Source organism: Lepisosteus platostomus, chromosome 6 (genome assembly GCF_059453375.1).
Source record: "Lepisosteus platostomus isolate fLepPlt1 chromosome 6, fLepPlt1.hap1, whole genome shotgun sequence".
In the NCBI taxonomy this organism is placed as follows: domain Eukaryota; kingdom Metazoa; phylum Chordata; class Actinopteri; order Semionotiformes; family Lepisosteidae; genus Lepisosteus; species Lepisosteus platostomus.
Window position 1 is genome coordinate 62,837,243 of NC_142616.1, and position 23,880 is coordinate 62,861,122.

General features: G+C 36.9%; 2 protein-coding genes across 4 annotated transcripts in view; one reads left to right on the top strand and one right to left on the bottom strand.

The window, feature by feature from the left end:
- cenpp (centromere protein P) overlaps positions 1 to 23,880 on the bottom strand; it is a 106,639-nt gene that overhangs the window by 20,560 nt on the left and 62,199 nt on the right. The gene's annotated exons all lie outside the window — the stretch shown is intronic.
- ecm2 (extracellular matrix protein 2, female organ and adipocyte specific) lies at positions 459 to 21,110 on the top strand. 2 transcript variants are annotated; one of them, XM_088636787.1, is made up of 11 exons: positions 459 to 667; positions 1,307 to 1,549; positions 5,293 to 5,593; positions 8,200 to 8,388; positions 11,432 to 12,127; positions 14,484 to 14,599; positions 16,357 to 16,492; positions 16,801 to 16,958; positions 17,389 to 17,528; positions 18,021 to 18,347; positions 18,766 to 21,110. In XM_088636787.1, exons 3-11 carry the CDS (start codon positions 5,326 to 5,328, stop codon positions 18,932 to 18,934), a joined length of 2,199 nt encoding a protein of 732 aa, XP_088492913.1. In that variant the 5' UTR covers positions 459 to 667; positions 1,307 to 1,549; positions 5,293 to 5,325; the 3' UTR covers positions 18,935 to 21,110. The 2 variants fall into 2 exon arrangements, with proteins under 2 accessions (XP_088492913.1, XP_088492912.1); XM_088636786.1 differs by having other exon boundaries at positions 461 to 667; positions 11,396 to 12,127.

The following is a 23,880-nucleotide window of genomic DNA, read 5'->3' on the forward strand; positions in this document are numbered from 1 at the left end:
TGCAGGAATACTCAAGGACATTTGTTAATTAGTCAGATGGCTGGAAGACATCAGGCTACTTGATTTCTTTGCACCACAAAACTAGGCAGTATCTAAATGTTCACTGAAAACAACACTGTACCCTCCCACTAAAATTAGAGAGTAGGCAGGGCTTTGATAATGCTTGGGTAGCCTACAGGCATAATTGAGCTCTGTGTTTTTAAGCAATGTGTTCCACATATGATCTCCGGTCCTATAGAACTAGTACGTCCCAAGGACAAAAATACTTTGCTGTTAAACTCCCTGGTCCTTTCTCAAAATCTGGAGTTTCAAATTCATGCCCTTCAGCCTGTTAAGAAGACTAAAGGTGGCACTTCTTAAGCTGGTTGCTGCACCCAGCACATGTGCTGCCTTGTAATTATGGCACAGAAAATCACAAACTGCACATTCTTATATATCCCACAACATTATCCCACAGTTGACCTCCTAAGATTGTGCTGGGTTTTGCGCAGAAACTTCAAAGTTTCGTACGGGAAAGCCTGTGCTCACAGACTGCAGTCCCATCTGCTTTACACATTTATCACCACTGAAGCAGAGCAGACGTGCGCTTTTTTCAAGCGGCTGGCAATCCCAGGAAGCTCGGGGAGAAAAGAAACATTTGGCCTTACACACTGACTGCGAACCTCTGGTAACGTACTCTGTCCTTTTTTTCTCGTAACAAAAATCCTTAATTTTCATTTGCTAACTTTGATCTGGCTGCAAAAGAAGCTGTACGTCGGTGTCACATTTCAGGGTATAATTATCCTTTTCGTGAAATTTTGCTTTATGTGCTGTTTTTTCCATCTGCGTTTACTAAAGTGTGGTCACATTAAGTTCTTTGTATATGAAAAAAAGATAACCAAACAGAATGAGGCACTTTATAGAATATAAAGGCTGTGTAACAGCTCTTTTTTTTTTGCAGAAACTGAATCGGTTTTTGGATTTGGTAAACAAGCCAGCAGTGCACTGTTACTGGTGAAGTCTGATTCTCTGTTCGTAAGGCTTTTGTTTTGACAGATTTAGTCCCATGAGGAGGAACGATGGGGGGTGGGGGGGTGGGGGGACAGATTCAGCACACCTGGATTTCATCTCTCCACCCCCCAAAAACACTCGTGGAGAAAGGAAAATCCAACAAAGTCTAATGTTTCTCAGGTCACATAGGAACTGTTTTCGCTCCTTTGTCAGCATGATATTTTTTCCATTACATTTTTCCACTTGAACCTTGTCATCCTAAGGACCAGCTGAATTGAAATTCATGCCTTTCTTTTTTTTCCCCCTTTCCTTTTAGAGTGTGTGCTTTTCTCAGTTTTCTTGGTTGCGGTCCCTGAGCCGATTTATCGTCAACCACAAGGTTCATACACCCCCAGGCCCAGGAGTATTCTGTAGACATCAGTGAGGAGTCATCTAACTTGTCTGAACGTCCCTTCTCGCTGCTCTCAAAGATAAACATGTCAGAGTGATACTGTACTACTGTACTTGTGGAAGCATTTCAAGGCACCAAGCTGCTTCAACAATTAGATTGCAATTCAAGGTAATTTGGGATTATTTGCTGTTTAAACTATATTGCTAACATTCTGCATGTATTTTTATGGTGGGGGTGTGTTTGTGTGTGTGTGAGAGAGAGATCAAGTTCCACGAACATTTAATGTGTAACTGTAGGAACTGCATTAGATAAACTACAAGTTTTGGCACATAGCAGAAAATGCTTGCTTTGGCTGAGACCACAGAGAAACAATTCATGGCTCTGAGAGATGAAAAAGGCGTTTCCATGTATAGATTTTCTTCTGTTAAAGCTTATAATTAGCAATATTGTAATTAGCCCATTTAGAGCTTTCTGAGTCATTTTGATCTTGATTCTCCAATGCACAAAGGGGTTTCAAAGAGGACAGAAAGTTGGGGGTAAAATCATTTCTATGGTCAAGATAATTACAGTGCACATGACAGGTGTCAGGTTTGACACATTTTTTCGAGTACAACCATCGAAGAAACTGTAAGTAACTAAAGAAGGCCAAAAGGGAATGACATAATAATCAGAGAAAGGGCAAACCAAAGAGAAATAGAAATGGTCAGAACTGTCAAGATGCAAGTGTTTTTAAATTAGTCACCGTTCTGTTCTTCACAGCGCCTTCACTACGCAAATAGTAACAAAGTAGCTGAAAGGGCTGAAAAAATATTCTAGGAATGGAGTAAATTAATCACCATAATTACATCTCAGGGACAAACACAGCACAAAAAAGAACTGAAAATTACAGGCAAGGCTAATTTCGGCCATTATACTTTGCTACTTAATGTATCATAAAGGGAGAAGATCAGTATGAAACATCTTCCCCTGTCACCCATAAAACCTTTCATCACATGTACAGTACCACAAACTGAATAAGTAAACTAGGTAAGTAATGTGCTATATAGTAGAAAAATCATTTAGGGGTACCTTCACATCAAAACATGGCTAACTTTATTAACTACTGCAGTAAAAGAAAAAATACAAATATTTGTAATATTACATGAGTTACCAAGTTATGAGACCTTTTGCTTTATATCAGGGAGAAGAAAAACATACACCATGTTTCTATTCACCATAAGCAGGGTGATATATTTAGTGGAGTACTGCAGGAATGTGTACTAGGACCACTTGTGTTCTTAATTTATATCAATGACCTAGACTCAACAAAGAGTCAGTAAACTAGTCAAGTTTGCCGGTGATACCATACTAGGAGGATTAGCAAACACTGTAGAAGCAACAAATAAAATTTAAAAGCATTTTGGTAAAACTCATGACTGTGTAAATACAGTACCTGACAGACAATGTATGATGAAAACAAGTGTAAGGTATTGCATGCAGGTTCTCGGGAATAATTAGGCTCCTTGTGGCTACCTATGAAAAAGACTTAGATTTTTACGTTGACACATCATTAACATATTCTAGACAACACATAGAAGCAATTAATAAGGAAAAATGCTAGGATATTTAGTTAAAATTGTATAATTAAAATAATGCGTCAATAAGACCGCATTTAGAATACTGTGTACAATTTTGGTCAAACATTATAGAAAAGATATTATTGTTCTGGAATCCGTTCAGAGAAGTGTAATCAGATACATTCTGGGCCTTAAGGGACCTTTTGACACTGACAGACCAAAGGAACTGAACCTATTCAGACTTGATAGGGAAAGACAATGAGGGGACCTGATATAAGCATTCAAAGACCTCAAAGGCTTTCACAGAGTCCACCCAGCAGATCCCTTCAGAATGAACAATGTGACACAAGCCAGCACACTGGTGGAAGCATGTTTAAGAATCAGAAAAAGGAGGCACTTCTTTACGCGCAGTGTTGTGGGAGTTTGGAACAAGCTGCCCAGCCATGCTGTTTGCAGACAATGCCATAGAAAACAAGGCGTCTTTCAGGAGACCTCTGGATGAGATCCTCCGATCCATTAACTAGTAACTACAGAACAGTCTAGATGGCCTCCTCTCAATTGTAGCTTTTCTTATGTTCTTAAACTGACACAGCCTGCTCCATAATGGATGGGATATTATGTCGTTGTACGTACGGTGGGGAACCAATCTGTGCGCTCGGCACACTCCCAAGCCTTGAATCCTCGCCTTCCCGTTGTAAAACTCTCAGACAAAAGATTAGTGAGGTACCGAGGGGAGCTGGAACGCCTTTAATGCTCGAGGGGGTTATACAGTATCACTGTAAAAAGGCCTGATACATATGTTGTCATTTCTCTTACAATAGCTTAATATTATAATTAACTCTGCAGGAATTCTGTAAACAGTATGAATATGGGCAGACAGGGATATCCATTCAAACTCTCTTGCACACACAATATAATAGAACCCCAAACTAAGCATTACTGGTTGTTTAGGTTGCTCACAGTCTCACCTACCCTGTATTTATGACAAACCTTTGTAAAATGAATGCATGAGCCGTAATAGTGTGAAAGCAGTTTTCATGCCGTTTGGTAGAAATTCCAGGGTTGAAATGTAATGTTACTGGGGACTATGATCAGGGTCATTCATTGTTCCGGCAAGTATTCTGAAGTATGACTGGAAATGTGAAGTGGACACTAAGACAGAGAAACAGCTTCAAATTACTTTTTAAAGAAGATTGCCAATTACATTTGTATTTGGTCAGTTTTCATGCATTCACTCTTCACTGCAAAAAGACAAAAACACTTCAGCTATGAAGAGGATGAGGTGTAAAGCTAGCTGGATGTATTAAAAATGTCGGCATATTAAAAACATATTAAGCTTCTTCTGCAACTGCTGAAACTCTTGGATTTCCATAAAATTACGTACATGTGGGTACACCAGAGCAAGTGGAACTGGGGTGTTCAAGTGCTTCAGATAGCACACACCAGACAGAGTGAACTAAACTGTATCTGGTGTGACTAATCACACACAAATAAACAGAATGAATGAAGGGTAAGCTAGTTAGTGTGGGTGCTGACTTTGACTTTATACGTGCAAAAAGGTGGAATGAGAATTCATAAGACTGTTCCATCTCCTGCAGAAATGTGTAGCGATTGGATGGAGAGCTAATTAATATTCGTTCCTGATTGCAACTGTTGCTTTTAACCCTTACCCTAATCTAAATGGTGATGATTCTAAGATGTATATACCGTGTATGACTTTATATTTATCTGTGCTATCTTTATCATTGCAGTCCTCAATGTTTTACAGTCATTTTTTTATTAAAAAAACATTTGAAAAGTGAAACAATCAGTTTTAGGACTATTTTTAGACACGAGTGCCTTCCAGTTACCATGTAAGTCACATGAAAAGGGATGTACTCTGATGGTGAACCAGAGAATACACTTAAATGATCAGTGTAGCTTTATTTAGTTCTTACTGGCACCATGAACAAGCCCCTTTCAAGTTGCAGAATCATCACACAGTATAAAAAACCAAGTTAGTACTTATACTCTTTTCCTCAATGAAGAAAAAATACAGCAGAGACAAAATGATACAATAAGAGAATACTGTGAGCCAAAACAACTAAATTACTTTAAAGAATGTGGTGTCTTTAAAATAAATTTTGTTATACAGACAAAGGAAGCATTTTAAGATAATGCAGTGAGCTGTCAAACTCTATTACAAGCCTGTAGGGGATTAAGATCAATGTAGAGACATGGTGGCAACACTTTACCTTGCTATTTAATTTCTGAGACTTGTTATTAAGGAACGTTTGGTAGTAACTGCGCATTAAGACAGGAGTATATCTAGGATTTTGCACAGAAGAAAACCCTTTTTCTCCTCGGTCTTTCTAGAGTTTGCAGGCTCTACGTAACATCACCCCCGATATGCAGCCTAAGACAATCCTTACACTGATGCTGCTCTTCATCCTGAGCCTCAGTCTTGCTCAGGAAGAAGGCAGCCCTCTGAGGAAAGGAAAAAAGAGGAGAGGAGGCCAACGACAAGGCAGGAACAAGCAACTAAGGCAGAAGAGCTCTGATGTGCCTATCCGGCTGGGAAATGTTCCTGTGACCAATGCAGATGACAGCTCACCAATATTCATTCAGTCTTACAAGAGTGTTGATGAATTTGAGTCAAACTACAACATCTTACCAGGTTAGTAAATGCATTTAATATGTGCAAAACCTTTGTATTTATTAGATATACATGTGGTTAATTTACTTCATTTCTGTTTTATTCTTGTTCAAATTTACTGAAAGAAAATGTGCATATGTACCAAACATTATAAAAATATGACATTATAGAAATCTGAGATTTTTGCCAAGAAACCTTTTCAATTATTTTTCCCTAGGACAACAATGAACTAGTCTTCATTAGAGAAATGTAACATTCTTTCACTACATCATGAGGCCACACACTAAGATCTAAGCTTTCTCATGAAACTCTCATTACTGAAAAAATGTATTACAAAACGTAACCTTATACATTTCTCACCTTTTATGCCTTAGCACATCCTACACTGTAATATACAAGTGAAAAATTTTAATGTGAATACATTTCTCAAATCACATTCTCCGACTATAATTTCAACAAAGTTTTTCAGCAGACAGGCATGCGATGGTTACAGTAATAAAGTAAAAGGAAAAACACAAAGCTCAAAACTGTGGGGTAACATTTTAATGTGGAAGATGTGTCAAAGAAAATTCACAGTGGATTCATTCTTGCAGATAAGAGAAATATATAAATCAGTTTATAGGGAAGAGGTAGTTAGTCTATTAACGTTTACCATGTTGGATTTGTGGTAAGCAGCACAGGCTAGCACACCTACCACAGTCACCATGTTTGCAAACAGCCACAATTCAGCCACTAAAGCTTCTTCTCCGCTGACAAAGTAACATTACATAAGAACTGGCACCACATCTTAAGTGGAATTTAGGAAGTTAGTCAACTTTCCTGATACAGAAACATTTTTTTTTTATAATGAGCAGTACAAGACGAACTGCTGCAAAGCTACTTTGGTTGTGTAACAAGATATGTTTCAGAATACTTTCATATAAATTCTTTTGGCTTCCTAAAACATAATTTAATCTACTTGTAGAGTTATGGAAAATGCTGGTCTTATAAAAGGAAGGTTAAAGACAAACCAGAAAAACCAAAATAGTTTTTCACGCAAAAGCGCAGAGAACTGCTGCAGAATTCAGCTGACTCTGTGCTTGTTCATAGCCAGCACATAGTATAGTTAGTTAAAGGTTGCTTTATGAGTGCCATAATCATTAAGCCATCTTTTGTGGGATTTGTTTCTGCTGTTTACCACTATTATTACAACCATGTGTGCAGGCAGACGGGGAACTAAACACAAACTTTTTCTTCAGTTAATCAACACCTCCCTTGCTTTTCAGCAATAGTCTTGGCCATTAGGATAAAAAATAAAATGCCTCAACAAGAAAACGTTATGTACAAATCAAATGTTTTACTGACAGATCACAGTTAAAAACATTACTGTGTAAATGTTATTAGTTTTATATGAAAAAACAGTACAAAAAAACTACTGAAAGAAATATCTTGATTCCTTCTACTTGGTTACTACTATACATAGTAAATACATTAGTAAATCGCAGGGACAAGTTAAATCCAAACAGTGCTTTTGACAGTACAGTACTAGTGGGCAGATCTTTAAAAATAAGAATTGAAAGAGGGGTGCCTGGTATTGGCCTTGGTTTCACTCCAAGATAAAATCTCACTAATAGTTCAGAAGTTGTATTCTGTTTAAGTAACAGATACTCTACACTCTGAATAATCATGGAACCCATGTGCTATTAAAGCGCACACCTCCAACATTAAGATCAACAAGAATGTAGAAATTACTCAAGGAGTTTGTATCTAAAGCTCACTGTAAATACACATACTGCAGCTAATGTTTTAAGTAACAATGTAAGTGCTATCTTCTCAAATTGGTAATAGTTGTTAATTGAAGATTCACTACAAATGAGTAACTTTTAAGGAAAACTATTTGCTGAATAATTCCAAAGAATATTCTTTATCCTTACAATTAAGCATATTTGTGTGTATTTAAGATCTAAACCTGTGATTTCAAGAATATTACATAATGCTATACTAAAGCAATGTAAACCAAATTATTCGAAAGTAAGAATCTTTAGATAAATGCTTTAAAGTTGGAACAGCATGGCAGTACAGTGGTGAGCATTGCTGCTTCATAGTGTTGGGCCCTGGGTTCAAGTCCAGACTTGGGGTGCTATCTGCGTGATGTATATTCACCCCGAGTTCACATGGGTTTCCTCCCACAGTCCCAAAACATACTGGTAGGTTACACTGGCTTCCGGGAAAACTGGCCCTAGTGTGTTCGTGTCTGTATGTGTCCCTCGATGGACTGGGTGTCTGTCTAGGGCGTACCCTGCCTTGCGCCTGCTACTTGCTGTTGCTCCAGCTCCACCATGACACTGAATTGGAAGAAGCAGTTAGAAAATGAATGGATGGATGCTTGAAACGTTCATGAATAACAATTCATGATTATTACAAACTAGGGAAACTCTGGGCTTCTTAGTATGTGCTACGTAACCTAATTATCATGACACAGTTTTATATTTTCACTTCCATCCTATTTTACTTAAAGCTGCATGTTTCTTTCCAGTCCCTTGCCTGATATAATTCTGTCAAGACCGTGTATCTTATTGTTGGCCGTCCTTCAGCCTGTACTCATTCCTGTTATTGACAAGTAACACGTTCTGTCTGGTTCTCCACAGGAAAGAAAGGACAATGCACGTACCATGGCATCACCATGTTTGAAAATGCGGTCTGGTCTCCCAAGCCCTGCATCACCTGCATGTGTTCAAAGGGGAACATTGCCTGTGATGAAGTGAAGTGCACGCCCCTCTCCTGCCCCATCACTGTGAAGCCCACAGGAGAATGCTGCCCCGTCTGCACTGACATCGGTATCTGCCCCTACCGCCTTCACCCCCCAACTGCTGAGCAGTTCAGACAGACTTCCATCCACCGCAGATAGGAAAAAACAGAAACTGGAAAAATTCGGAAAGCCTTTTCCCACTATCTCTAGCAATAAGTCAGTCGCACACTGTTTAGCAAAAGTGTTTGACAGAAATAGGAGTGGATGAAGTTTCTGGTTTCCTCATCATCTGTGATATCTTGTAGTCTGGACCTCATAGTTTAATTATTTTTAATGGCTGTGGTAAAAAATACTTAAGTGTACAAAACTTTAGCGTTCAAATGTTTAAGAGAAGACTACATCACCACCAGAGAATGTTATAAAGTCTATGTTACAGATGCCTGACACTGTTACAGTTTAACGCGCAATACCTTGCTAACCTTGCTGAGTTTAATCCTTAGAGATCACAATTTAAATTAAATTCAAATTTTCCTGCTACAAAAGGAATTTTTAATTTTGAGAAGTAGTTGACTTGACCAATCTTTGGTTAATCCATATACTGTAAAGCCTTATTAGCCTGTAAGAGAATGCATTCTTATACTGTACTGTCAGGACCTGAATCAAAGATTTTCAGCTCTTGATCTAGACAAGATTCTCTCCTGGGTGAAAGCATTTCTGAAGTAAAGAAAGTACACTGCCTGATAAACAATGTTACATCTCATTACAGCATAAAAAAAGAATTGTTAATATAAAAAATGTGTACATGAAATTAAAAACACCCTTAGGAAGGCATGATATATTAAGCTTTTGGGAACATCAAACGTAAATATGTTTTTCATGTTCCTGGAGCATGCTTTATGCTTAAGACTAAAAATATCTGCTTCAATGAAAATATCTACTTCCACATTTCTCCTGTTCTTTCACATGTAAATCTACCTATGGAGAAAACACCATGAAGATAACCATGCTAATGGATCAAGAATAATGGGACACTGTAGTATCCCACTGTTTTCCTCTAGGTTACGTTTACCACAGGCTTGTAAAATGACCTGGCTGCGACATTTTCAAAGCACAAACTATAAAAGATTCTCTGGACTTGTCATTACATTCCTCTCCTATATCCAAAAGTAGATCTCATGCAAGCCTGTGATTTATTTAAAAATAAAAATCAGATTTCTTCATACGATACAAGGACATTCCCCATAAATCAAACACAAGACCCACTCCGCAGGTTACATCATCTGCAACATGTGGAAAACTGCAAAGGTACACCTCTTAGTACCACATCCTGCTCCATACAGCTTCTGCTTATTGTTCTGGCTGGCTTAAAGACCCTATTCTAGTGTTAGCTTCAGATTAAAAAAAAGGAGCAGTTTTTTAGACCTAGAAGTGGTTGCGACTTCAGCTGATTTTGGCTGCAGCTGTCGGGTTTGAACTCCAGTTCCTTGCTGGAGTTTCCTAAAACTACATGTAATTACCATCTTGTAATGGTAAGCTGTTAATCTACATTGTAGTCCTCCAGAAAATTTGAAGTTAGTGTTTCAAGCTTTTCAATTCTGACTGCGCTTCACAGAAAATACCTGCATCGCATGCTTCCTGCACTGATTCATTTACTGAGTCCCTAATTCGCTAACCCTTCATCCACCCATCCATCATCAGAAAGAGGTTCACTCCTGCTAGTGGTTATGACAACCATGATTCTACCCTAGAAGCATACGGCACGCCCATTTCAACTAACCAGTCTATCTTTGGAAAGTGGGTGTACAGTACGGTGGGATATTTAATAACATTGCCCTACTAACACTATCTGACATCTCAGATTACCAAAGACTCTCATTCAACCCAAGATTTTAGTCTCACTTGTTTCAGCTTCAGCTAATTGGCTCATATAGTCTGTATAAGCTGTGGAACTGGTATTAAGCAAACAGCTTCTGCAGGATTTTAAAGATAATAAGACTATTATACAGAACGTTTTAAGTATTGTCTTAACATTTTTGGGGAAAAAAGCATTTTAAATGAGCACATTTTTCCATTTACCAATTTAATTTTTTGAAAAACTGATTATCTGTCTAATAGACATCCTTATTTCCCCTTTTTTTAGAAGGAAGTCCCAATAACAGAAAGTTAAAGATAGTTAAAAATATTTTATCTTGTAAAGTCTAGGAAAGGCAAGGCACACAAAGAGGTGCTTTGGTCCAAAGCACCAAAAACCCTTAGAAAATTATTGCTTAATTCCCCATTTTAGATTCATTGTGTGTGAATCTGTAGACAACAGCTGTGCTCAAGCTTCCATTAGTGCTACACAGCTAAAAGAGCACTAACAGATTATTTTTTAAGAACCAAAGGATATCTATCTAAGAAGCAGTGGAATTGATAGCCCATCATCAATGATATTGCTGACTGTAGCCCTTTCTCCAAAAGCACAGCATCATGTTTCCTAAAGCTGTAATTTAAGATCAGTACTGCTCTATCAGTACTGTACAAATAATATAATATAGATAGAAAAGAAAATTGAAAAGGTATACAATATATAATTTAGTAATACTATCTGCTGATGTTTAGGGAAGATTTGAATACAATCCCACCCTTGAGAGCATCATCAAACTAACTAATTTATCTGCACATTAACCTCTTGTTGTTTTCCTGTGGTAAAGGTGTGTATTTAACTCAGTTTCAACCAAAGCACTGTTTCCTTTAAGGCACTGTTACGGAAGAACTAAGCTGGGTTACAATTTGCTGAACTCAAAAGTAAAACGGTGTAAGCTGACGTCTTCAGAATTTGCAGAAATTTCCAAACACAAGTCGTTTGGGATTTTTTTTTCATTATCCATGTATCATCTTGGATAACAAACAGTGGGAATCAACTGTTTCCCAATCTAAAGCCCTCGTTTGCTTAAAGGGAACACTGCTACTGTCTGGTTTTTGTCTCTCACTGTATGGGCCACCTCTCTCATTGTCTTTGTCTCTCCCTTGGTCCCCATGTGTTCCATCTCATCCTCTCACACCTCATTCTCCATCACGGTCACCCTAACATTCTGTGTTGAACGCTGCCACAGTCCCTGACACCCCTGAACTTTCTGGCGATTCCTCAGAACCCAATGACCCCAGCGAACTGGGGCTGGGGCCACCTCACGCCCACGCCGACCTCGAGGAGCGGCGCAGGGAGGAGGAAGAGGAGCAGCTGAAGGAGGAGGAAGAGGAGCGACAGGAGGAGGAGGAGCGGCTGCGCAAGAAGGACGAGGAGCGGAAGAAGAGGAGGAAGCAGAAGAAGCTGGAGGAGGAGAGGCAGCGGCAGCTCTTCGAGGAGCGGCGCCGCGAGGAAGAGGAGCTGCGGGAGAAGGTGGAAGAGGAGGAGGGGGAGAGGCGCAGAGAGAGGCAGGAGGAAGAGCAGCGGCGGCGGCAGGAGGAAGAGGACAGGCGGAATCGAGAGCAGGCGGAGGAGAGGGAAAGGCATCGGAGGCTTCAGGAGGAGAGGAGGCAGGAGGAGGAGAGGAGGAGGAGGATCGAGGAAGATTGGAGGGAGCTGGAAGAAGACAGGGAGGACTCCCGAGAGGAAGAGGAGTATGACGAAGACGATTTAAGAGGCGACGTCTTCAGAATGCCGCCCCGCGTTCCTAAGCCGGAGGGCGTCCCACCCCTTCGACCTCCAGCCCCAGAGAACATCCCTCCTTACAGTACTCTGCCAGTGGGCTGCATGATCTCTGATGTGACACTGAGCTGCAACAACGCCAAGCTCACTGGCATACCACCGCTGTCTGTCAGGGGCCTTAAGAGCCTGAATCTCGAAGGTAAGGCAACATAGAAACCCTTTCTCTTAGAAATGCATGAAAACACTGGATAATTCACTACATTCCCTTGAAATGTACTTGTAATCACTACGAACAATGCACAATTTCTTACCTAAAATTCAAAACCCTGCACACAGAGTTTACAGCATTATTTCTGAAAAGTCAAGCTTATTAATATACTGATCTTTCAGAAATCTGCACATTATAAGCATTCAATAATCCCCCAAACATGTACAACACAGAGGATTCGTTTTTTTTATTTTAAGATAAAAGAAAAAGTAGTCATAAAGATGTATCCAAAGTACAGAAATCCAAATGGAAAATTACATCTTGAAAAAATTAAAAGAAACAATGACAGTGATAATAAGAAGTAGGAAAATACATATAAATACATGAAATACTAGGAAGCATACTGTATATCATAAATATATTTCCACCCGTTATTTATTCCTTAGCACTGACATCGATGTACTTCTCTTCAAACGTGCCCCTAACCTGAAAGATCTAAAAATCAGTTTATGAAAGAAACATGGAGTTACTGTATGTCGTCATTGAAAGGTCTAGCATGTCTTTTGACTGTAATCCTATATAAAAAGTCCCATCACGTCTACCACCGAGAGCGAATCCAACGGAAAGTACATGAGTTTAAAACTACCATGTAATGCTTCTTTATACAACGAAGGTGTTTGGACTGGAAACATTTTTCTGTGCACATAATTTCCATGGAAAAGTATGCATAACTACAGTAGTCATAATAAGTGTGTTACCAATGTATTTTAATTTAGAAAATCAGGCAGTTAAATGCATCCTGACCGCAGGACAGAATTCATAAAACATATTTTATTCCTAAGTACAGTTCCACATTCACATTACAGAATGGTTGTTGGTCTAGTGTTAAGCATTTTTCCCAACCCCACCCCCACCCCCACCCCCACCTGTGAAAATTCTAGGTCCCATGTCCTAAATTGCATTTTACATATTGTCACTCTTCAATTTAGAGTCTTAAATCACAAGGACAAAAGCAAGTAAACAGAACAACCACTAAACAGATTTTAAGTTTTCTTTTGTCTCAATTTTGTTTTGTGCAAAATGAAAAGATTGTAATTACACAACAATAATACCGGGATCGCAGTTCGACACAATGAGTGAACAGTGGGTCTCACAAGAAGATCAGCAAGAAACAAATGTAAGAAAGAAACAAAAATCAGTTTTTAAAGCAAAAAGGTCTCTGCACAAGCTGAGGCACTTCTTGATACTCCACAATGTAACTTCGCAGTTCACCTCTCGGTAAGAATAATATCTACAAGTGAACGCAATCATGTGAGATTTTGAGGGCTCAATCTCTACCCTGCCTTTCAACATTGATTTATTTGGCTGCAGTACAACCTGCCCACAAAAGATGTCCAACTTTAAAGCTAACAGTGATCAGTTAACATCACAGAGCAGTCTGGGGCTCACTGGTGTGGTCACAACAGTTAGATCACAGAGTATACAGAGTATTCCCAGTATACACTGTAGGTAAGTAAGTGTCAGTGAGTCAGGACACACTGGTTAACCAGTGGGTGAGAAGACAGGACAGAACAGTGACAGTGACAAAACAGCTTTGTTGTCAGCTAAATACAGACTCATAATAAAACTGAGCAGTCATGACTTTATACATTGTTAGGGCATTACATCCTCTTTAAATCAATACCAAACCATTTTTTTAATTGCAGTATGTCTTATGTAACAGAGTGTAGAGGACATCCAGCCATTTCTATAAAGTTTAAATATTTTTACTTGTAAATTACAGCTTCCGTAATCTATGCTTTTTGAACGTCTTATAATTTTGAAGCTTGGTTTCAGAGGATCTTAATAAGAAAATACCCATGTCCATGCCAGAGCACTGACAAATGGCTTGCAGCACAAACCACATTACTGGTACCTCGATGACTGCAACCTCCACCCCTCTGACTGCTGTGGGACTCCATGGGAGGGGAACATGTATCAGAAATAACCACTGCCTGCAAGAGTCAAAGGCCTGGACTCCAGAGTCAGAGAAGCACATTGGTTTGTGCTGTCATTTACTAGAATAGCAGTGGGCCAAGACCTCTTAATTTTTTACAAATTTACTTAATTGGTCAAAAATGTTTGTTCTGCAGATTTCAAATCTGCATATCACTGAACATGTGAAGGGTCCACATCAGCACAATACAAATGTGGAGTAACAAGAAAACATTGCCAGTTTGAGTTTTTGTCATACAATAATTCTAAAAACACTGTAATCTTAATTTTCATAATCTACTGTATTCTACCGTATGGCATAACTTTACCTTCTGAATAACTAGCTTGAATGGGTCTTATCTTTTGTCTGCAGGGAATGCTATCACTACGATTCCAGCAGAGGCATTTAATGGAATTCCCAACTTGGAATGGATTGATCTTAGCAAAAACAAAATCACAACTGCTGGCATTCATCCCCAAGCTTTTAAAGTAAGGAATGCAGGGTACTGTCTGCTTCTGTACATGTTGACTTATTAGGTACAAAAAAAGTCTTAAAAGTAATAGCCATTAATAGCACTGAGTTAATAGAAAACATGCACACTTCCACGAAAAAAAAAAAAATTAACTAGATCAAGAAAGCCTGCATTCTTAGTCTGAAGTTCTGAAGTGCCAGAAAGGATTTTTTAAACTACTCTAAATAAATGTTACACACTACTGTTTCCAAATGAAGTGATTTAGTCTCAATTTAACTGTTAAGGTGGCTCAATCAGTTTCAGCAGTATTTGTTATCTAATATTCCTTTGCAGCCTCCGCATGTTGACACAGCAACCAACTGGAACTTGTTTTTCAATAGCTGCATAAAATATTATTATACATGCATACTAATATATTTTTTCCCGTAAACCCTTTTGTTGTAAGAATATATATTATCTTAACTGCATGAACAGGAGATGCACATTTGAGGTTTGTTGTTGTATCCTAAAATAAGGGAGGGATCTAAACCTACCTTTAAATTGTATTCTTATCTCTTTGCAAAAGTTTTTGAGAGGCAAGAGCAGTCTACTTAAATAAAAGAAATATTGGCTTTTTTTCTATAGAAGGGTTGGCAATGGAGAAAAAACTAAGAATGGGCCAAGCCAACTCTCAGCAGTCCTGCTCTTCTATGTTTGAAATTTTACTCCAAAATTGCTTTTATGTTCCTCATAAATAGAGAGTAATCTTTTTTCGAACTTGTCTGAAGACCACACTGATGCGTTTGTCATATTCCGTATTTTACTTCTTGGCTCCTACCATTTTATGACACAACCCATTCATTGGAAAATGAATTTCGTTAACTTAATTTAATTGGACCAAGTTGACAAGTATCTGAAAGAACAGAATAGCACAAAATAACAAAGCTCAAATTTAGAAGTTACTTATTACTTGGTCAAATTTCCAGAAACTGCATGTGTGTGCTCTCTTAAAATAAGGAAAACTTCAAATGGAAGTTAAGAAGACTATATTAAACAGAAGGCATTCACATGACTGTGACATGATTTTGCCAGATATTTTCAGACATAATTCTTTCTTTGAAAACTCTGGAGTCGAGGTGTGGTGAGTCCTTTTGTTTTCATCGGCATTTAGAATCTGTCTGGAATTAAGTTATGCAACAAAACTTTACAAAACGTCTTTCTGTTTTAAACGTCTAAGCCCAAAACCTGTGGAAATGTAAAAAAAAAAACAACAAAATAAATTTAATGAGAATCATTCAACTAAACATCAATACTATTTAAAAAATGTTCAGCTTTTATTTCAGTTCATTTCTTCATAGACCACATTTTAAAATGAAACAGAGAATTCTCTTGTGTTGTGAAGACACATTTTATGAATTATCCTATAGACTCAGCTTAAAAAAAAGATAAGTTTTGTGTTTTTGAGAGCATATTATGAACTCTCTTTTATGTCCTCTAAATGTTTCCATATCTACAACAAGGATGAACAAATCCAGCTTTTGAAGGCAGGGCCTCTGCAGGGTTCACAGGTATTTTCAATTGGTAATTGACTGAGACTGAAAAAGATGGGTGATTAATAACAGAATTTAAAATGAAAACCATGAGAAATGGAGCTTGTCAAACATGAAATCAAAGCACTAAGGTTACCAGTTACTATGACGCAAAAAATCTGTTTCATATATGACTGTGGACCTGCTTTATTTAACAGTATTTTTTAATAAAATGTTTTTTTTCTATATTGTTTTTTTGAAAAAGAACCTAAAAAATTTAAAGCGCCTCAACATGGATGGAAACCTTCTTGATCAAATCCCCTCTGATCTTCCGTCCACTTTGGAAGAGTTCAAAATCAACGAGAACAACCTTCAAAGTATGGATGAAGACAGTCTTCAAGGTAATTTCCAGAGAAACACGGTCATTGCATAACTGAATTATTTAGTAGAGCTATTACATTGTAAAGATAAAGCAATAACATTCCATAAAAAAAGAATTTCAGCTGCTAATTAGGAATTACATCAATCAATATAAAAATTCTTCAAACGTGGACAGCAGATGAAAAATGTATTTATAATTAAAGGATTTAGACTTTTAAATAAAGTACATACTGTATATGAGACTGTCATTACTTGTAAATCAAGGGCCCCCTTCATTAAATGCTTCTTTACTTTCCTGCTAATAGAATAAACATTCATTTTCTGACAGATCTAAGCAACTTGATCACCTTGGAGCTGGAAGGAAATATGCTTAGTGAAGGAAACGTCAGTCCCTTGGCTTTCAAACCTCTAAAACGACTCTCTTACTTGAGGCTTGGTAGAAACCATTTCCGTACGGTTCCTCAGGGCCTCCCTGCATCTCTAGAGGTGAGATTTGCCAAAGATAACACGGCTTTTGACTGACGAGCCGAAGACGAAAGATTCCGCTGAACGGCTATCAATAAACCAGAGTTGTCACTGAATAGAAACTAAACTGAAAAAAAAGATCTAAAGAAAATATCATAGATAGAGCAAAAGGGGGTTAAAATAAAAGAGTCCATTCAAAAAGAGGTATTATATCTGGACCCTACACAAAGACATTTATTTAAAATGCTGAAGAAAATAAGAATGGAGTTGTTGCTGTTTTTTATTGGCAATGAAATTTACCTGTGGGAAGCAACTCAAGCCATAGTGTGCCTTGGTAATAATTATGGTTGACCACACTGCTTCCAACACACAGTGCTTTAAAATACACCATATGACAGAGTGCTGGATTTTTGTTTGGGAACAAATGCTCTAACATGTGAATGTTTTTTAGGAACTTTACATTGAAAACAATCTAATTGAAGAAATATCGGAAACAGCTTTCAATCACACCAAAAGCCTTAATATTGTTGTGTTAAGACACAACAAAATAGACGAGTCAAGGATAGCACGTCTTGCCTGGATTAACCATGAGTAAGTATCTCTGGCTTCAAAACATTTTTTCTTATTCTTCATAACACTCCAACAAAACTGCCCTTTCTTGTTCCATGATATAAACCACAGTTTTCAACTTGAATGGAGTTTTGAGGTAAATGTGATTTGGCCCCTATAGTGATAGAGATTTTGCAGAGCTCTCTTTTATTTTTTGGTGTGTTAATTCATACAATGTGCTTCTTCCATCCAGTACTTTAAAATGTCTCCATTCTTTTGTAAGATTGTATTTTGCCAAGCTTAAACTTCAAAAAACCTTAGCATGAGCTTTATCCACTGGGAAATATACTGTCTTCTTTAAGTTTAAAGACTTTCATATTTGATGGATTTTTAAGTTTTGACTGTTTTTTTTCCCATTTATAATACACAAAAATCAAGATCTTTAACAGTATTACTATACAGTTTGACTTACAGTATATCAAAAGTATATTAACTGCTGAGACTCTAATGTCCCATTTTCTCTTTTCTAAAAAGGAACCTGGAATCCATAGACCTGTCCCATAACAAGCTTTACCATGTTCCATCGTTCCTACCAAAATCTCTGATACACCTGGTTCTGGTGGGCAATCAGATTGAGAGAATTCCTGGATATGTGTTTGCTCACATGAAGCCTGGTCTTGAGTACTTATATCTCTCTTTCAACAAGCTTGATAACGAAGGGATTGACCCAGTGTCCTTTTTCGGGGCCTACCACTCACTGGTAGAACTGTTTTTGGATCACAATCAGATGACAGCTGTGCCACCCGGAATAAATGAGATGAGATCGCTGCTTTCTCTAAGGCTGAACGACAACAAAATAAGGTAAAAGCGACAGTTTTACAACTTTGCATGAGGTCCAAAAGAAAACGGGAAACAAGTCAGATATTTTTAGAATACCTTTCTCTCAATATGCAGAAAAAATTGCTTTGCCTTACAAAAACATTTTTTTGGCCCAAGCAAGAGCTACAAAGTCTATATTTGTGTTCAGGCATTTATAAAAGAATCCTGATGTGACTGTGGATGGGATTCTCAAGCAGCAAATACATGCCAGGCCAGGGTACAGAAAAACAATATTTAAAGAATACCAAATACGTTATAAAATGTTATCAAAAGAATACGATTACATTAAGTAAATTTTTACAGATTACAAAGAAAAAGGAAGAGATTTTTTAATTACGAGGTCTGTAGTCTTGTCTCTAATGATGGAACTGTGAAATTTGATCTTTCTTAAATTCTACAGGCATTTTGAACCTGAAGCCATCTGTGACCCTCTGAACATCGAAGACTTGAATATAGTGACTCTGCGCATGGACAACAATCTTATTGACACCAGAAACATTTCACCTACTGCTTTTTCTTGCATCAGGTCTTATTCCAGTGTTGTTCTGAAACCGCAGAAGATTAAGTAACACGTTCTTATAGTGTTATGATAGTACAGTCTAAAGAAGGCAAAAGAAGTTCAACTGATTTACCAGACAACTACAACTTGCAGCAAAAACTAAGAAACACAGATGGTAATCGGTTCATTCCTGTCTTGCTTTCTGGATATCAAGTAGTGCTCTGGGTCCACTGGTGATTTTTTTTTGAAGCAATTGTGAATTACACAATATTATCAAGAAGAAATTAAGTAGGCTTTTTTTTTACTGAAAGTAAAAGTAAAGTGGCAGTAGTACAGGTCATAACAGCTGCTGATAGTTGACTCTCAATACAACCTTTCATTGTCATTGTCCTGAAAGCAGAGATAGCTTAATGTCCAAAAGTCATAATAATACAACCCCAAAGAAGAAGTGGTTTTGATTAATTTATTAAAAAAAAGATACTGTGGCTCGAAGAAATAATGGATTAGGTTACCACCTATATATTAAAGCTCCAAATGCTTAATGATGCAGAAATTCCACAATAAGAAAATAGTTTTAGGAATCAAATGTCTGATGTAACTTTAACTCTGAAATCTGAAGGACATTTGTGAAAATCGAATGAAAGAGGATAACAGAAGTGTTTAGTCAAAATCAACAAATCCCAGATAAACATAAAGAAATGTGTGTTGAAAAAATAAATTTAAAAACACACCTATAGATATGTTTTACTGTATTAAACATAGTTACATGGTGTTTACTTCAAAAGGAACTATGTGCCAATATTAGAGAGAAGTGTATGAAAAAAAATCAGCAGAACAGTTCACTGCGAAGAAGATGTCAATGTTCATTAAAATACAAAGTGTTACTATAAATGGAAACAATAATGACAGAATATGAAATGCATTCACAGGGTGTTCATGAAAGCAAAACCAGCTATGAAATATGAAATATACATGAAATTGCTGCGGCCATTCTACGAATTTAGACATTCTAAAAAATGTCTAATTGTGTTTTATGTATATTACTTCTGTCAAGGTATAACTATACCACAATGATGAGTGCTAACAATGTCAAGCTTTCTATGGTCACTTTCCTTGACTCAATTTATTTGAAAAGTGTTATTAAAAGTTTCATTGACAGTTCTGTTTCCAACATTGTGGAGCCATCATAGTAATGTATTTTGCACCTTTCCTATAATTTATATCAGTACTGTACATACAGTACATATATATTAGTAGTAACAATAATTAAATAAGGTAGGAAGTACCCAAACAACAAGAGGACATGATTAGACTTTGCCAACATGTATAGTAATATGCCCCACAGTCTGTTGCCATTAAAGGTCTATTCACTCATTTGGCTCAAAATTATTCATGCAAATTATTTTCTCAGATGGAAAATTTAAGATTGCATGCTCTGTTCTAACCCCTAAAAATGTCTAGGCTGTAAGACAACATTTCGGAGATTGTAGACATAATAGAGCTGTTGGTCAAACATATATTTAGATCAAACGTATGACATTCTGGGTGATACAGGATATGTTGGAGTTGAATGTTATCCCAGTCAGCTGGAAAGTTGTGAAGGAGTTTCTTTATGCAGTGAGATTAGAAGCTTCTGAATAACCATTCCACTCACCTGATCCAAACCCAACAGTGGCTAAAAGCCAAACACACAGAAAAAAACAAACAAGGATCGAAAAACCTTATTGAGAAAGTGTCGGATAGTGTTTTCTGCCCTCCTCAGTACAGGACGTACAATAAGATAATGTGAAATAAAGACCTGTAATAAAACTCTAAAAATGCCAGTGAACCATTTAATACATCTGACATCCTCCTTTCATAATGTGTTTTTTTAACAGAATTGAAAAAAATGATGATTATACAATTAGATTTTAAAATAAAACTGGGTGCAATCCACTTTCACGTTTCTTGAAACTGTAGCTCACTCTCACCAGCAAACATTATTTTATTAAACTTCACAGAAATACACTATTACTTTTATCATTGCTTTTTATTAAAGCCATGTTGGTTTTTGGTGTTACAGGCTATTTTATTACGTTCTTATCGCTAAAATGTAAACTTATGTGTATTTGTTTTTATCACCTGTCCTATGCTTGTCCTAGGGTTCTAAAATTATAGGGGGTGAGGGTCAATTTTTAATATAAAATGTCTAATTAATTTGCACATTTTAAAAACTATATTAAAAATCATTTATGACTTTAATCAAAGTTTGTCTCATTTAAGCCATGTATTTTGACAGGATGCCATTCAAATAGACTCCACACTAGAATGAAAAATCTTCCAACACTAAGGTAATGGGTTTTAGAGCATTTCTGTGTACAAAGTAGTTCTGGAACAGTAGATGTGTAGAGATCAAATCTATGACAATTATATTATTTATTATTTTACTTTAAAACAATTAATTTTATTTTAATTTCCAAGCAAATGGGGCATGACCATACCTTGACCAGAGAGAAAAATGTAACAGTAGCTCTCCCATCAACAGAAGACTTGAAACTCCATTGGTCTACATACTGTACAGCACATCGTAATGTACTTAAAGCATTCAATGTACCATGCTATGACATTTTTAATGATTTCCTCAAATTCCACAAGACTATATTTCACCCTCACCAAAAAACTGCAGATTGCTACCAAGGAATGCCTTTGAGGTAACACTGAAAGACCACAAGCACCAACTTCTTATTGTAAAGATGAAGCCTTTTACCATAGCATAAAGCAGATGGTTTCCAAGTTTAAGGTTGGCTCACAAAACATAAATTTAAGGTCAGTCATATGACTACAAATAACGAAGGAGGAATGAAAATTAAACCAAAATTATGGTTGAGTCATCACGGATTTTTCCTACATCATAAAATGTAATGTTAACATTTACTGTTTTCTACATAAAACCTTTCTCAAATTACTGTAGATTGATAATCTTGATGGCTATGACTATAGGATATCTGTATTTTGTTTACTGCAGACTTGACCTGCTGCTGAACGGTTGACTGTTGATCTTAAGATTTTTCCTAAAATTCAAATATTTGGTTTTCTATGGTCTAGAAAACCACTTTCAGCTGAAACAACCATGATACTCATTTAAAGAAGTATTGTGAGCTAAGGAAAAAAAGATCAAATGAAATTCACACTGTCATCCTCAAAAGTGAAATTAATTATTTGGGTGGAAACATAATATATCCCCCCTACTAAAGAAGATAAACACGGCAGCTAGTTTCAGTATTAGACATTTTAAAAATATTTTCCAGACATAGCAAGATATTATAAAGTTAATACGGGACTCTGAAATAAACGTCCAGCGCACATTTATTGGTTCAAGGTATGTTTCTTTTAAGTCAGCTCCAAAAATAATCTTAAGAAAGTGTTTGAAACACGCTGGCAAAAATCACATGTAGTATGCAGAAAATTTAATGTCCTGAGAATTAATCAAAGTTCTAAACATTTGACTTTAGACAGACTAAATAAGAAACAAAGTCAGAGGCACGCATGAAAGAAAATAGTTTGTTTATACAAGACAAGCTAACTTATGGAAAGCGGGGACATGCATTTATAGAGAACAGGAGGCACTTCTTAACACAAAGGGTTGTTGGAGTCTGGCACAACCTGATGTGTAGTCAAAGCTGACAAAATCTTTCCTTTCAAAAGCAGCTAAATGAAATTTTTGTATCAATTAACTACTCCAAACCTAACAAGCTAAATTAGTCCAATAGCCTTTTCTTTTCAAACCATATGTTCTTACATTCTTTAGCAGTACCTGTGAAAACATCATTAATAGTGCCATGCAGTATTGTGCATTTTAACATAAGTACCAAAGGAATAAAAAATCACAGTTTTGTTTCATATTACAGCCTATATAGTAGCTCTTTTACAAAAAGGCATTTGGACAACAAAGGAAATGAGAATCCTGTTCTTGTGATTTATTAAGTTTGGAAAAGGAAATGCAGATTAAAGAAACAATGGATGTAAATTTCAGTTTTGTGATCTTCAGTCGTACAACAACATTAATACAGAACTGAGGTGATATTTAGCTAATCTGAGAAGCAACAGCAGACAAACAAAAACAATGCAGCTAAGAACTACCCCCATGAAAATTACTCCACAATGTTGAGACAGTTTGACCAGTATAATACCTGTGAGCTGCTGTAGATTTAACAAGCAAATAGAAGGAAGTTGTACTGCTGCAGGCAGAGCGTCCTAAACAAAACGTCTGCCACAATAAAAAAAATCAAACCACATGGAAGAAGACTATTTTTCAAAATGAAGGAGTAAAAACAGAACTTCCCATGAATTCCATATCAATCTGCCATGGGATCGTTTAAAGGTCATTACACAATAGTTTGCATTGTAATATAGATGTACATCAAATGTATAACTAGGATGCCTCCGTTATTTCCTGCAGCAAGAGCAACCTCCAACCTAGATTACTAAATAACTCCCATTCTCTCCATTCCTATTTTATACTTACTATACAGTAACAATATTGCTTACATTTTGGGATATCACTGAACGTTTCATTTCCAATACCAAGAAATGGTATTCTCTATCGTGACTGCAGGACATGAAGCAGCCCATATTTCGGAGCATTACTTATTACACCTGCAAAGCACAGGATAAAAAGGTATACACTGTACTTCAACTTTGTTTTTTAATTTGCTTTGTTTAGATATTGTATCTACTCACTGTATAGTCCAGCTTTTTACACAGAACACTCCATTAAATGTATTTAAAGGAAAATACTATGCCAGATGAATAAAATAACTTAAGAAAATGGTCTTCATTTCTGGAACGTACTGCATACCCAAACCTAATAATTTCTGGAACACTGACCTAGGCCATAATTACAGCGCAAAACTTTTTATTAAAACAATATTTCTTGCCTTAGCTAGTATCTCGCAGAATCAAATGTAAATGAATAGTCATAAAAATAACACCACATGATGGGAATTTGAGCTTGTTTGGTACACAGTCAAAGCATCC

Coding starts and splice junctions, on each gene's coding strand:
- ecm2 (XM_088636786.1), top strand. CDS start 5,326: ATGCAGCCTAAGACAATCCTTACACTGATGCTGCTCTTCATCCTGAGC. Junction 14,600..16,356: donor TTCATCCCCAAGCTTTTAAA/GTAAGGAATGCA, acceptor TTTTTGAAAAAG/AACCTAAAAAATTTAAAGCG. Junction 16,493..16,800: donor GGATGAAGACAGTCTTCAAG/GTAATTTCCAGA, acceptor ATTTTCTGACAG/ATCTAAGCAACTTGATCACC.